This window comes from Triplophysa rosa, linkage group LG22 (assembly GCF_024868665.1).
Source record: "Triplophysa rosa linkage group LG22, Trosa_1v2, whole genome shotgun sequence".
NCBI classification, from domain to species: Eukaryota; Metazoa; Chordata; class Actinopteri; order Cypriniformes; family Nemacheilidae; genus Triplophysa; species Triplophysa rosa.
The window spans coordinates 20,438,310-20,451,641 of NC_079911.1; the positions used below are offsets into that span (position 1 = coordinate 20,438,310).

The following is a 13,332-nucleotide window of genomic DNA, read 5'->3' on the forward strand; positions in this document are numbered from 1 at the left end:
AGAGAGAGAGAGAGAGAGAGAGAGAGAGAGAGAGAGAGAGAGGGAGAGAGAGAGAGAGAGAGAGAGAGAGAGAGAGAGGGAGGGGGAGGGGGAGGGAGGGAGAGGGAGAGATCACTGCTGATCCAGCTTTAATGTGAGTCACTCATGTTTACCTGCGTCACATGCACATACTGCAGTGTTCCATCCCTCGAAAACCTCACAGAGACCTCACAACCTCAACATCTCAACCAGCATCCCAAAAAACTCCCCTGCATCTCTCCCAACAGTGTTTCTATCAGTCCTATCCAACATGTGTCTGTACGGCTGTCACAATATTGAGAGTAATCATGATATGATATGAAGAACTGTAATTACTGATATCATGTTTACGCTGCACATTTCACAGCAGACCAATGAAAGCCTCATTCAATCTGACATCGATGTCTCGTGTGTGACTGACACTGAAGATGTTCAGATACAGTACCTGTTGCGTGAGCGTGTCCCACGGTTCCTGTCTTAATCTCTGTCTGTAGTTTGGATGAACGTTGCTCCACACGTCTTCCAGAGACACAGACCTTCCATCTGAAAGGGAGAAGAACGATCTTCAGACAGCTGAAGTGATGAACTTTGAGTGGATTTACTGACTCGCTCAAGAAGAGCTTCCCAAATATTTACATGGCTGTCATTCAAGTCTTTACAACCGTCATTCTTGACCCACATTCTCAAAATTCAGTGTAAATGTCGAGTCTGATTTCTGAGTGCACATAAAACAAAAGCAGACGTTTGAAGAGAGAAGAAGAGTTGTGAAACACACACACAGATAAGAGACGACTGTGGTGTAATGATGAGAGTGTGAGAGAGAATGTTGTGTACCTAACGTGGAGACTCTGAAGTACAGCACCGGGATCTGATAACTGCTGGAATACACAACATGATATTCATATCGTTGACATACGGCCTGAAGTCCTGCTGCTTCATCCTCAACATCTGCCTGAAAAACAACAAATGAAGAGACACACGACAAAAACACAACATACAGTATGTGACAGATCATAACTGAACATAGCGTCTGAAACGTACAAACAGTGATCGATATAAATGAATTGAGAAGTGAAGCATACGAAGGTTTCAGTTTGAGGAAAGACATACGAGCTTCACAAGCTATGGCGGAGGAAAGCTTTAAAACAGGTCTACAGACTACAAAAGATCAAAACCAGAAGATTCTCTAAGAACACTTGACTGAAAATGAACGCTTCTCCTATGACATCACTGTAAAGAACTTTTCACAAAACCTTTCATTTGAAAAAATACAGATTTCTTCTCATGTCATGACTTGTTCATTGTGTGCATTATGTGATTTATGAAGCTTGTCATCATGTGTGCCCGTTGACTTTTGATGACCCTGTGAAGACCAGACAGTCATCCTCACAAATTCCTCCTGGTGTTCACAACACACGGGTCTGGAACAACATGATGAGAGATTTTTTGTTGACAGGTATGATCAGACGATTCATGGATCCTCTGCAGGAGAAGGTGGTGAAGGTTGTTTTTCATGAGCTGATATCACACATGTGATCTACGGCACGTGCACAGACATGTCTCAAACCCTTAGCTGGGACACCAAACCCAGACCAACACCCAGACCGCCCGGCGACACACACACAATCTCAACATCTGCCTTCATTCTTTCCTCCATAACTTCAGGACCGATGGATGAAACTCTGCGGGTTTCATTTGAAAGCACGTGGACAACAACATGTGTTCAGCTTCTTGTTTTCCTCCTTCATCCATCCGTCATTCATTCAGATGTTCCTGATGTGTTGTGACACATGGACACACATCTCTTGTGTCTTGTTTAGGAAGGAGACCTCTGTTTTAACAGACGGAGGATACAGAATAAAGGTTTTGTGTGCGATGACTTGAGCGAGCACGCATAAACAGAAAGCAGGAGTTCTAATAACTCAATGTTTGAGAGAAAGTAAATCACAAATAATGACATAACTTCTGTAACTTTACTATATACTGTATATTTTGCAGTAGTTTGACAGTAGCTCAGCTGTTCTCAAAATACTGAAGCATTTCTAGAAATGAACAGGACGCATAAAAAAGGCATTCTATTGCACACACATCTTTATTTTTGCAACCAAAAATAATAACTAATAATATAAATTTTACCATTTAAACAAATATTAAAAGGGGTCATATGGCATGAACACATGTTTTTCTGTGTCTTTGGTGTGTTATAAGTTGCTCATGCATGTATGAGACACGTAAAATTGCAAATAAATAAAGATGCGTTCTATGTAAAAGCGAATGCTCACCCAGACCTGCCTGAAACACCTCGTGTAGCCACACCCCCACAAATCTACATCAGTTGGTGGTCTGATTTGACTGAGACCGCCCAAATGTAGACGCAAGTAAGGTGGGCGTACCTGTCAGTACAATTGAAGAGGAACCTGATGTTCCAAATATGGTCAGAGGCGTTACATTTCCCTCACACGCTTGCAGTATTCCACCAATCACTACGCACTGGTGAACTGGCCAATCACAGCACACCTCGCTTTTCAGAGCCATGAGCTTTGTTAAACATCTGCGTGTTTCAGAGAGGCGGAGCAAAGAGGAGATACAAACATGCACGGTGTGTGGAAAATACAGCGTTTATCAACCTTAAATCCTGTTTACACGTTACATTACATCTAAAACAAACCATAATATTCCTTTTAGCCGTGTCATATCACCCCTTCAAAGGTGCTGTGTGTCATTTTTAGGAGGATCTATTGACAAAAATGCAATATAAGATACATAACTGTGTATAAAGACCTTACATAATGAAGCGTGATGTTTTTATTATCTTTGAATGAGCTATTCTATCTACATACACCGCGGGTCTTCACCATATTGTTTCTACAGTAGCCCTAAACGGACAAACAGCTCTAAACCTTAAAAATAGGGCACAATATACTGTTTTAATATGAAGGAATTTTCCGTATTCATTTTTACAGTTGTTTTACCTGTATTTTACATATTGCAGCGCATTAAATTGCATTTTAGCATAAACAGAAATGTCCGTAAAATAAAGGAAAATGTACTGGTAATTTTCTGCCAGTACTTTATCCGTTTTTTATGGGATTTTTTTACAGTGTACAGAATGTGCCTAGCCTAGTGCTTCGAAAGATAGGGGGGAGAGATGGAGTGAGCCGTTGGTTGCAATTCAAAACCTCACCACTAGATGCCACTAAAATCTCCACAGCACACCTTTCATATATTTATAAAAATATTTACCAATTGTAAGTGTCTGCTAAATGAATAAATATATCATGTAAAATAAAATCTCTAAACCTGTACTGTACACACACTGCAATATTTTTCCAAACAAAAAGCTTGACTGAAGTTATATAATTGATGAATGTATATATATAAATGTCTGGATCACCAGACGCGGTGGATCTATGAAAGCAGACTCCCTTGAGATGAAATCTTTTCCCTTCAAGTGCAGTCTTGAGAGACAAACCATTAGTGTTTCACCTCAGCCATGTCTGTCACAAATGAAAGAGTCGAGTCGCATAAACAATGAAGTCAGGCTTTTTCCAAACATTACCACCACACATTACCACCATTCAATGGTAAAACATCTCTTATTCATGTCATGTCTGTTAGAGACAGGAACATGTTTAGTGAAAATGAGTTTTCATCCTTATCATGACTGACTATTTCAGCACATTTGGATAAAAAAAAAGACAGAAGTTCACCTGCAATCCGTTTAAAAGCTATGAAAAAGTCAAGTTCAAAGAATGTGTATTATCACACATCATCTCAAGCCCGAAGCATCCTGATGGTGTTTGTTTCCATTCCCATTCACACAGCTGTAGAGACGGTGTGACTGCTGTTTGACTTCACAGACGTGGAGGGCGTCGAGGAACACGGCAGCATCTCAAGAGATTCTAACCATACACTTGATATGTGGCCTGTTTGTCACTGTCAGAACAAAGATCAATACCGGACGAGAGTAGATGTTCCTCTGAATACTAACATCTCGCTCGTTAACCTGAATTATCCACATTCACATACAAATACTGTCTGAATGCCTAAAGACAGCAAAAATAAATAAGCCTTCTGAACATTTCATATTCCGTATTTAAGTTTGTATGAACAACTAGATTGGACTGTGTTTTTTCATCCCACGACTGTCTACACACATGAGAACCTCTGAGCGCTTCATGTTCAGGTGCACAAAGCCTTCACATTCACAGAGCCGGCCCTGAAAGGGTTAACTCGGATAGATTTTTGTTGAGTGAGGCATTCTCTCATGTATTCATGGCCTAAAGAATTCCACTCAAAACAGGATGCCGTCCTGACTTCCCTAATCTTCCACAGATCTTTTTGGAGAGCGTTTTATTCCTCTTGCCAGAACAATGGAAACAAGGCCTTTCTTGTAGCTTGCGAGCTACTGCTCGCTGCCAACAGTCTTCGGCAAGATCAAGTTTTCTAAATGTTCCTCTATGTGGGGTGTGTCAGGTGATGTGCGCTGAGGCACGAATGCACATTTCAGAAGATTGAGGAGTGAATGATGTTAGACTGGTTTACTGTAGACCATGATGGTCATGAAAACATTTTATTTGATCTGAAATCATATTTTGGAAGACTGGACACATCCAGCGCACATCCGGTTCTTGCCTCTAACAAAAATGAACCATGTGCTCTTTGGCACATTGATTACCATTTCTATATATAGTTAAACTCTGGTTACTATAGTAAAACCGGGGTTCATTTCTTATGTTTCATGCTTTTTTGAAATTTGAAATCATGGCTTTACAACAGCTCTTATTAAAACTGCTGATATATGTGCGCATCAATTGACTTATAAATGAATGTCAACAACAACTAAACTTTACTTCATGTCATGTCCAAAGTCATTCAAAGGACTAGTTCACTTTAACATTAAAATGTGATGATAATTCCCTCACCCACATGTCATACAAGCCGCCCGTGTGTTTAATTCTTCTGTGGAAAACAAATTGAGGCTTTTGAGAAGGGCTGCAATGAGTGCGTGAAATGCATCGACGCGTCATATTATTTACGTTTATCTGCTGTAATAGCAGTTTCTGTTCCCGGGCGTGTGTAAGTGAAACAAGAACAAGAGAAAGTATAATACACCCGACAAACAGTGATCGAGAGCCTCGGACGCAGTAAGTTAGTGAATGGACGGAGGAATTCCCCCTAACGTTAAGATGCCATCATCATCACAGCATGGACACGCAATCACAAACGGACGGAGAGGGGCACGTAGATGTAGACTTTCATAATAAATGACTTTAGTTTAACACTAGGCTTTACATGAATGATTTACATTAACGCTATTGTACTAGTGTAAGTTAGTGTATGTGAACCTTTGCAGATTGTGACCCTGCTTAAATTACTCTAAAGCTTCAAAAAGGACTGACTATCATGAAACCACCAATGCACTTTTTATGTCATTGGATAGCTTTATGCGAGGATTAAACCAATATTCCAATAATCTTTTTTTGGTTAAAATCTTTTTTTAACCAATAGTCTTTTAGTTTTCTTGGAAAATGACCAATCGTTTGGCTAGACAACACCCTTATTCATCGGCTGGTGTCGCGTCGAGCCGTTTGAAGCTGCGATGAAACTGAAATTTGGACCAACAGCCCCCTGTTGAAGTGCATTATATGGAGAAGAACCCGAAAGCTTTCCTCGAAAGCCTCCGTTTGTTTTCTGCAGAAGAAATAAACACACAGACGGCTTGTATGACATGTGAGTGAACTATCATGACATTTTCATTTTTAAAGTGAACTTCTCCTTTAAACATGCTTTTTCTCATCTTGAATTGTTTGTGAGATGTCCTTCTCTGTATTCTCACATAACTGCTACAATAATAAATCTCATAAAACACAGGAGGAGGTGTGGAGTCTTCTCTAGCGTGTGTGAGCTGAATGTAAATGTGTGTGAAGTGAAGTCATTTGCAATCAGCCGGAAGGGCTTTCTAATGAAAAGAGCTGAGAGTGCAGAGAACAAAACACACACATCCCCATTCTAGAGATAACTGAACACTACACACAAACCTAAACGTGAAGCCGATACAGCTACATCTAAAACAAATAATCAGTCATAGTCAGGATTTAAGGATCACTGTTTCTCACACAACTAATGATGTGTGTTGAGCGAAATAACCCGATGGACAAAAGTGCACAAACATCTTAACAGTCACATAAAAGTAAACGCCAGCATTAGCCAGTTTTTCCAGAACTAACCTCAGGATGTTTGTAAAGTGAAGGATTTAGTCAAAGTGTTTCCTTCAGGTAATTGATTCAGTATGTGGGGAAACACTTCGGTCAGCCCCGAGTTTATAGATGAACTGAACCAGACGAGTTCAGAGGCAAAACACTGTTCTGGTTGTTGCTTACTGGTCACATTCACATTGACATACTGCTCTGAGGATTGAGGAATGAGTTCCCTACTCACCTGAAGTTCTTCTGTCAGAGAGTCGGTGTTTTCTGTCCGCACCGAACACACATCCTCATGGTGTGAGGCGTCTGATCTGACGGGGATGAGGACAGTCTTCCTCATGAAGCCTTCATCAGCACCCTGAAACACAGTCAAGTATTTGTTTACTGATCTATGCTGATTACAGTCATCAATAACTAATAACCAATACTGGGGAAATATTAGAAACTACGAAAAAATAGCAGAGTAATTGTCCATAATTGATATAATCATGATCCTTAAAAACAGGTTCTTCATGTCTTTTGTTGTGTTTGTCTGAACTCCATTGAACTTCACAGAATCAGAGCGGACTGCGTGTGTTCACTTCACCTTGATCTCCTCCCAGCTCCAGCCATCCTGGATGGTCACGGAATGTTGGAGAAAGAGCTGGCAGCAAAGTCTGAAGGTCCTTTCGTCTAGATAACATGATGCTGAGTGTCTCTCACCCGCCATCTGTGAATATGAAGAACATTTCAAAGAATGTCAATAGGATGTAATGTGACCGTTTCAAGGCCAAACAACACACCGACATCATCAGCACCTTAACTTTAGGCTCCAGGAGCGCAACAGAATTCCCGTAGAAGAAACGGCCGAGTCACCGTGTGTCTCTTTCCTGACTGTGCCTCTTTCTTTAGGAATCCTGTAAAAGGAAAATAGCAATCTTTCAATTACAGACAATTAAACCGTTTCATTCCATCCATGTTATTTTTAGATATACACAGTAGGCTATATTAAAGAGATAACTCACTCAATAATGAAAATTCTGTCATCCTTTACTCACCCTCTTGTCATTTCTAACCTGTATGACTTTCTTTCTTCCGTTGAACACAAAAGAAGATATTTTGAAGAGTGTTGTTAACCAAACAGCGACGGCATCCATTCACTTGTTTTGTGCCCATACAATAGAAGTGAATGGGTGCCGGCACTGTTCGGTTAACAACATTCTTCAAAATAGCTTCTTTTGTGTTCTCTGGAAGAAACAAAGTCATACAGGTAGATTTGATTAAATATGACATCACTTCACAACATTCTGACATCCCAGATATGAAGGGTAAGTTTTATTCAGTCCCATGAAAGTATCTCACGTAGCAATAAAGATTCTATTCTCTTCCATTCTTTTCTTTAAAGGAAAATCTGCTCGGTGGAGCAAACACAGAAATGTTCGCATGCTGCCACACTTTATACCAAGTTGAAAATGAAAGATTGAATGCCACTGGTGCTACGGTATACATCTACAGACCATTCGATTCACTTTATGCTTTCGTTTTGCTAAACAGATATCAAACGTTTTCCAAAGCACCAGCAACCTGAAGAACTGTCTCACATCAGATCCTTAAAACAGTCATTTTCATGACATTCTGACCTTCGGACACTTTTTGTGTGATGAAATGTATTCAGGGAACACTCAACTGCTGATCTTCTGAGAACGTTACAAAGCGTTGTATTGCGTTTATTTTTACAGTCAAGCTCGAATACAACAGTATGTAGTGTATATATGAACAACACCACGCAGTGTCCTGCAGCACTCACGAGTTTGTGTTTTGAACCCGAAAGTAACGTCTCTGTGGAAACTGGTCGTCACGTTGTTACTTTAGGCTGGTTCGACTCGATGCGGCGCCGCAAGATCCGACAGGCGGAAGACATCAAAGTACCGCGAGAGCGATTCGAAACCAAACATTTGATGGTTTTTCGAATGGCTCTCGCGGTACTTTGATGTCATCCGCCTGTCGGATCTTGCGGCGCCGCATCGAGTCGAACCAGCCTATTGTTTCTAAACGCCGAGCGTCTGTTACATTGTTACATTGTTCCAGTCATGACTCGGACCTGTCAGTCACACACGCACACACGCACACATACACACACGCACACACACACGCACGCACGCACGCACGCACACACGCACGCACGCACACATAGCGCCAACTGCTCTCTATCGCTCTGTCTTACCGTCATCGTCTCACTCGGCTACTTCCGGGATCCTTCGGCTCGGAGGGGGTGAAACGGAACAGCCAATGTTATTCAGCGCAGACGGTTTCAAGCCGCCCGATCTGGAAACGGCGCAGAGCCGCAGACATTAGAGGACAGAGAGCAGCTCAAACATACACCCATCTGAAGAGAGAAATGTTGGGTTTTAGTAGCAAACTAAAACACACACACAGAAATATCTTTAGTTATGTTATGTGATGTGTTTTTAGCGTCATATATGATGAAATCAGGCGGTGTGGTCGTATAATTGCAGCACATCAAAAGTTGGAGAGCAAAACAAGATCCTTCAAAGGTCTCCAAGGGTCACAACAGAATACACAGGTAGCCTAGATGTGTTCATTCAACTGTATTTGACACGCTCATTATCTTTAACACACTTGAAGCATGCAGTTCAATTAATAAATATGTTTCACAAGAAAATCTTAATGTCAGGCAGGTCTCTCTTAACAATCTGTCTGTGTACAAGATTAAGAGTTGGTGATATAAAGTTATAAAACGGTCAGTTCCGATCCTTGATTCTGATTGGTTGAGCTGAGTTCTAATCCGCCGTTATAAAAAACCGTTAACCGCTGCTTCTTGGGGCTTAATTATTGCTTTATATATGCACACAATATGCAGACTAATATTTGATTAATGTTATAGTAGTTGTGGCACTTTTTTTTACAGGTTCTAGTTTTGTCAGAGTAAATACATGTACATTTCTGCAAATATCTTATTGGGGTAAGTGTAATCTATTTAATTATTACTCTTTCACTCCTTACATGCATTTAGGATTTACCATGGAAATAAATGATCACAAGGTTCCGGTCTGATACAATTAAATAGACAATCATGATTGATTTACTTTCCATCACTGTTGATATCAGCAGAAACATTATGAGCAGTCACAGGTGAAGCGATATCACATATTACGATCTGTGCACATTAGATCTGAAGCAAACATCGGTCTGTTTTTATCATCAATGTGTTGAATGCAGGAGAATTTATCAGTAATAACGGATCACTGTGACAAAGGACAAATTGTTATGGCTAGGTGACCGAGTCAGTGTGTCTGAAAGGGTCAGCAGTGGTGGGAATTTACCAATAACAGTGGTCTGGTGAGTCTGGTGGCCTGTTGTGCCGGATTTTGACTCCCTGTCAGATTACGACTCCCCTCATTGATTTTGATGGGGGACTCACCTAATGTTAGTGGGGAATAGGGAAGTCATAATTTGGCAGGAGTCATTTCTCAGCATAACACCGGCCTGTCATGTCGATATAACTTTACTACCAAACGTTGTTACAGACAGGTACAATTCGCATTTTTGGGTGAACTATCCCTTTAAGACTAATATCCATTAGACAAATTTCTCTTTCTTATTGGTTCACTTCTATGTACGTTGGAATACACATAATTATTACACTGACGTGTCTCTACTGCTGTTCCGTGTTTACTGTAAAGCTGCTGCGCAGTCATGCAAAACTGTGAAAAGCGCTACAGAAATAATTGAGAAGACTGGAACGTGAAATAAGAGCTGGAGAAAGTGCCCTACATTTGCCATATCACTTTAAATTTGGCCAGTGACAGTAGAGGGTGTGCTTGCTTGTGAGAGGAACAGCCAGTTGTTTAAAATCCCTCTCAGTGCGGTTTCAAATTCCCCTCAGCGAGCGCGCGCGCGCGTGTGTTCCACAGACAGAACTGTAGCGATAAGAAAGGGGCTGAGTTTCTGTTGGGGCGGGGCCGTGTATCTGTCACTCACGGTAGTTACCCAACAAAATGGGCGTTCCTTCCTCGCGCCCGGTCCAATGAGACGACCCGCTCCCGCAGTCGCCATGGTGACGGGGTTGTGTCCGGGGAGGCTGTGATGGTTTGACAGGTGCGTGACAATCGCAGCTCTCTGCAAGCATGTACGCCAAAGGCAAGAGTAACAACGTGCCGTCCGACAGCCAGGCGCGAGAAAAGTAAGTTTTATTCATTCATGTCTGTAATGACGACAGGAGCAGGAGGACATGACACGAGCTCTCTTCTGCGGATTCTGCTGTTTGTCTTTAACTGCTCGTGTAGTTCACATAAGAAAGTTGCTGTCAGTTATCAGTCACGCGCTGCTGTTACTGTCTATTGCGTCTACTTAACGCGACACGCGACGCTTCTGTCCGTGAGTTGCACGCGCAAAAGTTAAGAGACCTTTACACTGGACTCTCCGATTTAATGTGTGTGCATCAGTAAGGAAACAATGTTCTGCGTTATTTCTGCGTTTAGCTGACGCAGGTAAAGCAACCTGGGAATGCGTTTCAAGGATTCTTGCATGTCGTTTGGTTTTGTGTCTGATAAAGGTATGTAGGCTACAGAGTTTTGTTTTAAAGAAAAGTGCACATTTTAAATGAAAAAAAAGTTAAAAAAAAAAACTTTATTTCTAGCGCTGTTCAGTTCGCTCGCGCGCTGTGTGACTGACGTAACAACATGAAAAGTTCAAATGTGTCATTTTGCGGGACATTCCGACGTTTAAAGTTCCGCTGCGCGTGCACGCCAACAATGCTCTCCTGCTCGTCACTCGCATTCTTTTCCTAGCCGTACTATATACAGGTATACTATAGCCTACCATACCATACTCATTTTTTATCACAATTATGTAACAATTTTGCATGCGCGCGACTCTCAGTAAGGCAAATGACTACACGACAGTCTGAGGATTGCAGTTGGCTGTATTATATCATTTTTGGATTATTCTCCATATATACATGTTGTATTTTTATAAGTCTACGAGCATGGCAGACCAGTTTTGACTGATCTTGTACGGATGTATAGCTCACCTACAACCCCATCTGACAGAAAATCTGTATTTAGTATTTAGTCTGTAAATGTATTAGTGGAGGAATGTTTACTTCACCTTCAACTGTTTTGAGATTAAAGCTTCATTGAGAAGTAACGCAAAGAACACATCCAGCGTGTCAATATTTAAGGGCTCCAGTGTGTTGGTATATTGATATATAAATGCTATATTGAAATGTATTTTAGTGTGACGTGTATGTGGCACGGGTTCGTCTGCTAAACTTTATTTTCAAGGTGGTTTTCTGTAATCATTTTTTTAATCTGTTGGTGCTTTAACATGTTTGGAGCACACAGTGTCTGCTGTTCTCCTACAGTGATCTTGTGTCTTGAAGTAATTAGTGATTATTGTAGTTTCATTCAGACCGGAGTCTTAAAAAGCATGTGTGGACTTGTGGTTAAAACTCTCAGCTTTAGATTTTAACTGGAGAAAGCAGTTTTGCTGGTTATTAAATTGTTTTTGTAGCCAACAAAACAACATAAAACAATCTTCACCATTGCTTAACAATGTCAGTTAATTGTCTGCTTGTTTGTTTGCGTTTCCACTCTGTTCTGTCTTATTTACAAACACGGTGTTGAATAAAAAGCAGGTCATGAAAGGAGACAGATGCATGTTTTGAGCTGGACTGAAACCCGTGTTTCCCACATGAGCATGACAGGCATGTTATACGCGCCTCCTTCTGTGACACACGAGTGAATTTATTTGCTGTGAGCTCCATAAACTTTTATCTGTAATACAAAGATCCTATTGATGTTTATTACACGGCTCGTTGGAATGCTTGATTCTGATTGGCCAGTCGCGACATTTACAGGTTCGTTATTCCCAGATAACAACCGCTCAAAACTAATAACACACGGTAACCCGGATGCTGCAAATCATTTTGACAGGGTTTTTTTGACAAATTAAATATAAATATGTCTTTTAATAACATATATGACATTATATTTTGAAATGATTTGACCCAATTGCCTGTTCGTGACATTTGAACGTCGTTTCTTACCTTAAAACCGAAAGTAAACGGATTTTCCTTGCAGAAGGTATGCATTCGGTAAAAAATGACCTAATAAAATATTTCAAATTCACATTTCACATGTCCAGTTTTATTCTCATGTGGCAAGTAGGCGTGTAATAAGCGGGATAATGTACAAGCAGCCGGCTGTTATCATGAAATAATCCCCTTCTGTGTGATACAAGACCCTCCGCTTCACGTCCTGGGGCCAGTTGCATAAAATGCTTAGACTAGTTTTACAAGTTAGTCGTTTAATTTTTTTCTTCAAGATTGGTCATAATTTCTATAAATCAGTCCCATAAAAGGGTAGATGGGTCTAATTGAAATCTGAAAAGTAAGACTTATTAGTCCTAACTAATTGCTCATCAGTGGAACTAGTTGTTAAGACACAGTCTTAACTTAGCGGCTAAGTTTATGCAACTGGACTCTGATCACACTGTCGGGCCTTATTTCTGCGATAACAACCGGCTGCTTGTGCATTATCCCTTACGTCTTTGGGATCATTCATTGATTGACACAATCTGATAAATGTTTTGCTTTCCTCAATAAAACATCTTCACCGGTATCAGATGTGCTGCTGTGCTGACAGATCAAGTGTTGTTTAAAGTGACACAGTGTTTTATTTGAGAAGAGGAGAATCAGCTGCTTGTGTTTTAACACCTGAGCTGTTTGAGTTTGACGGCTTGATTGACTGTGCGCCGGTGTTGTAGCGGCCGGACCTTTTATCTCTCCTCCTGAAGGAAAAGTAGAGAAGTGGTTAACTGTGAAGGAGGATAGTTTGTATGATGTGAGGAAGAAATCAAAGGAGATGTCTCGGTGGCATTAGTCTTGTGTTCCAGAAGTTACACTTTTAGTTCCTTTGAATGAAAACACTCGTGGAACGATTGCAAGCGTTGTGTCATTCTGACATCATCAGGGCACATTGTATAACGCAGTGAGCTAAACTGACAGCATGTTTGTTTACAACCGCATGAACAAACATCAGAAGAGAACTCCTCCTCTCTCTCCCCCCTCTCTCTCTCTCTCTCTCTCTCTCTCTCTCTCTCTCTC

General features: G+C 40.9%; 2 protein-coding genes across 6 annotated transcripts in view; one reads left to right on the forward strand and one right to left on the reverse strand.

Moving 5' to 3' along the window:
- Window positions 1–92: 92 nt before the first annotated feature.
- Window positions 93–8,530, reverse strand: atg10 (ATG10 autophagy related 10 homolog (S. cerevisiae)). Of its 2 annotated transcripts, none has more exons than XM_057321469.1 (7): window positions 8,428–8,530; window positions 7,022–7,120; window positions 6,811–6,933; window positions 6,460–6,582; window positions 853–970; window positions 464–561; window positions 93–303 (listed from the first exon to the last, which is right to left on the reverse strand). In XM_057321469.1, the coding sequence occupies exons 3-7, from the start codon at window positions 6,931–6,933 to the stop codon at window positions 208–210; spliced, it is 558 nt and encodes a 185-aa protein (XP_057177452.1). In that variant the 5' UTR covers window positions 7,022–7,120; window positions 8,428–8,530; the 3' UTR covers window positions 93–207. The 2 variants fall into 2 exon arrangements, with proteins under 2 accessions (XP_057177452.1, XP_057177453.1); XM_057321470.1 differs by lacking the exon at window positions 8,428–8,530 and adding an exon at window positions 8,011–8,111.
- Window positions 8,531–8,674: 144 nt separating this feature from the next.
- ssbp2b (single stranded DNA binding protein 2b) overlaps window positions 8,675–13,332 on the forward strand; it is a 41,003-nt gene continuing 36,345 nt past the window's right edge. For 3 of the 4 annotated variants that reach the window (XM_057321465.1, XM_057321466.1, XM_057321467.1), the window contains exon 1: window positions 10,276–10,407. In XM_057321465.1, the coding sequence (XP_057177448.1) occupies window positions 10,352–10,407 (56 nt within the window). In that variant the 5' untranslated portion in view covers window positions 10,276–10,351. Of the gene's footprint in view, window positions 8,788–9,132; window positions 9,187–10,275; window positions 10,408–13,332 lie in introns of those variants that run through there. The other variant, XM_057321468.1, reaches the window with a different exon arrangement.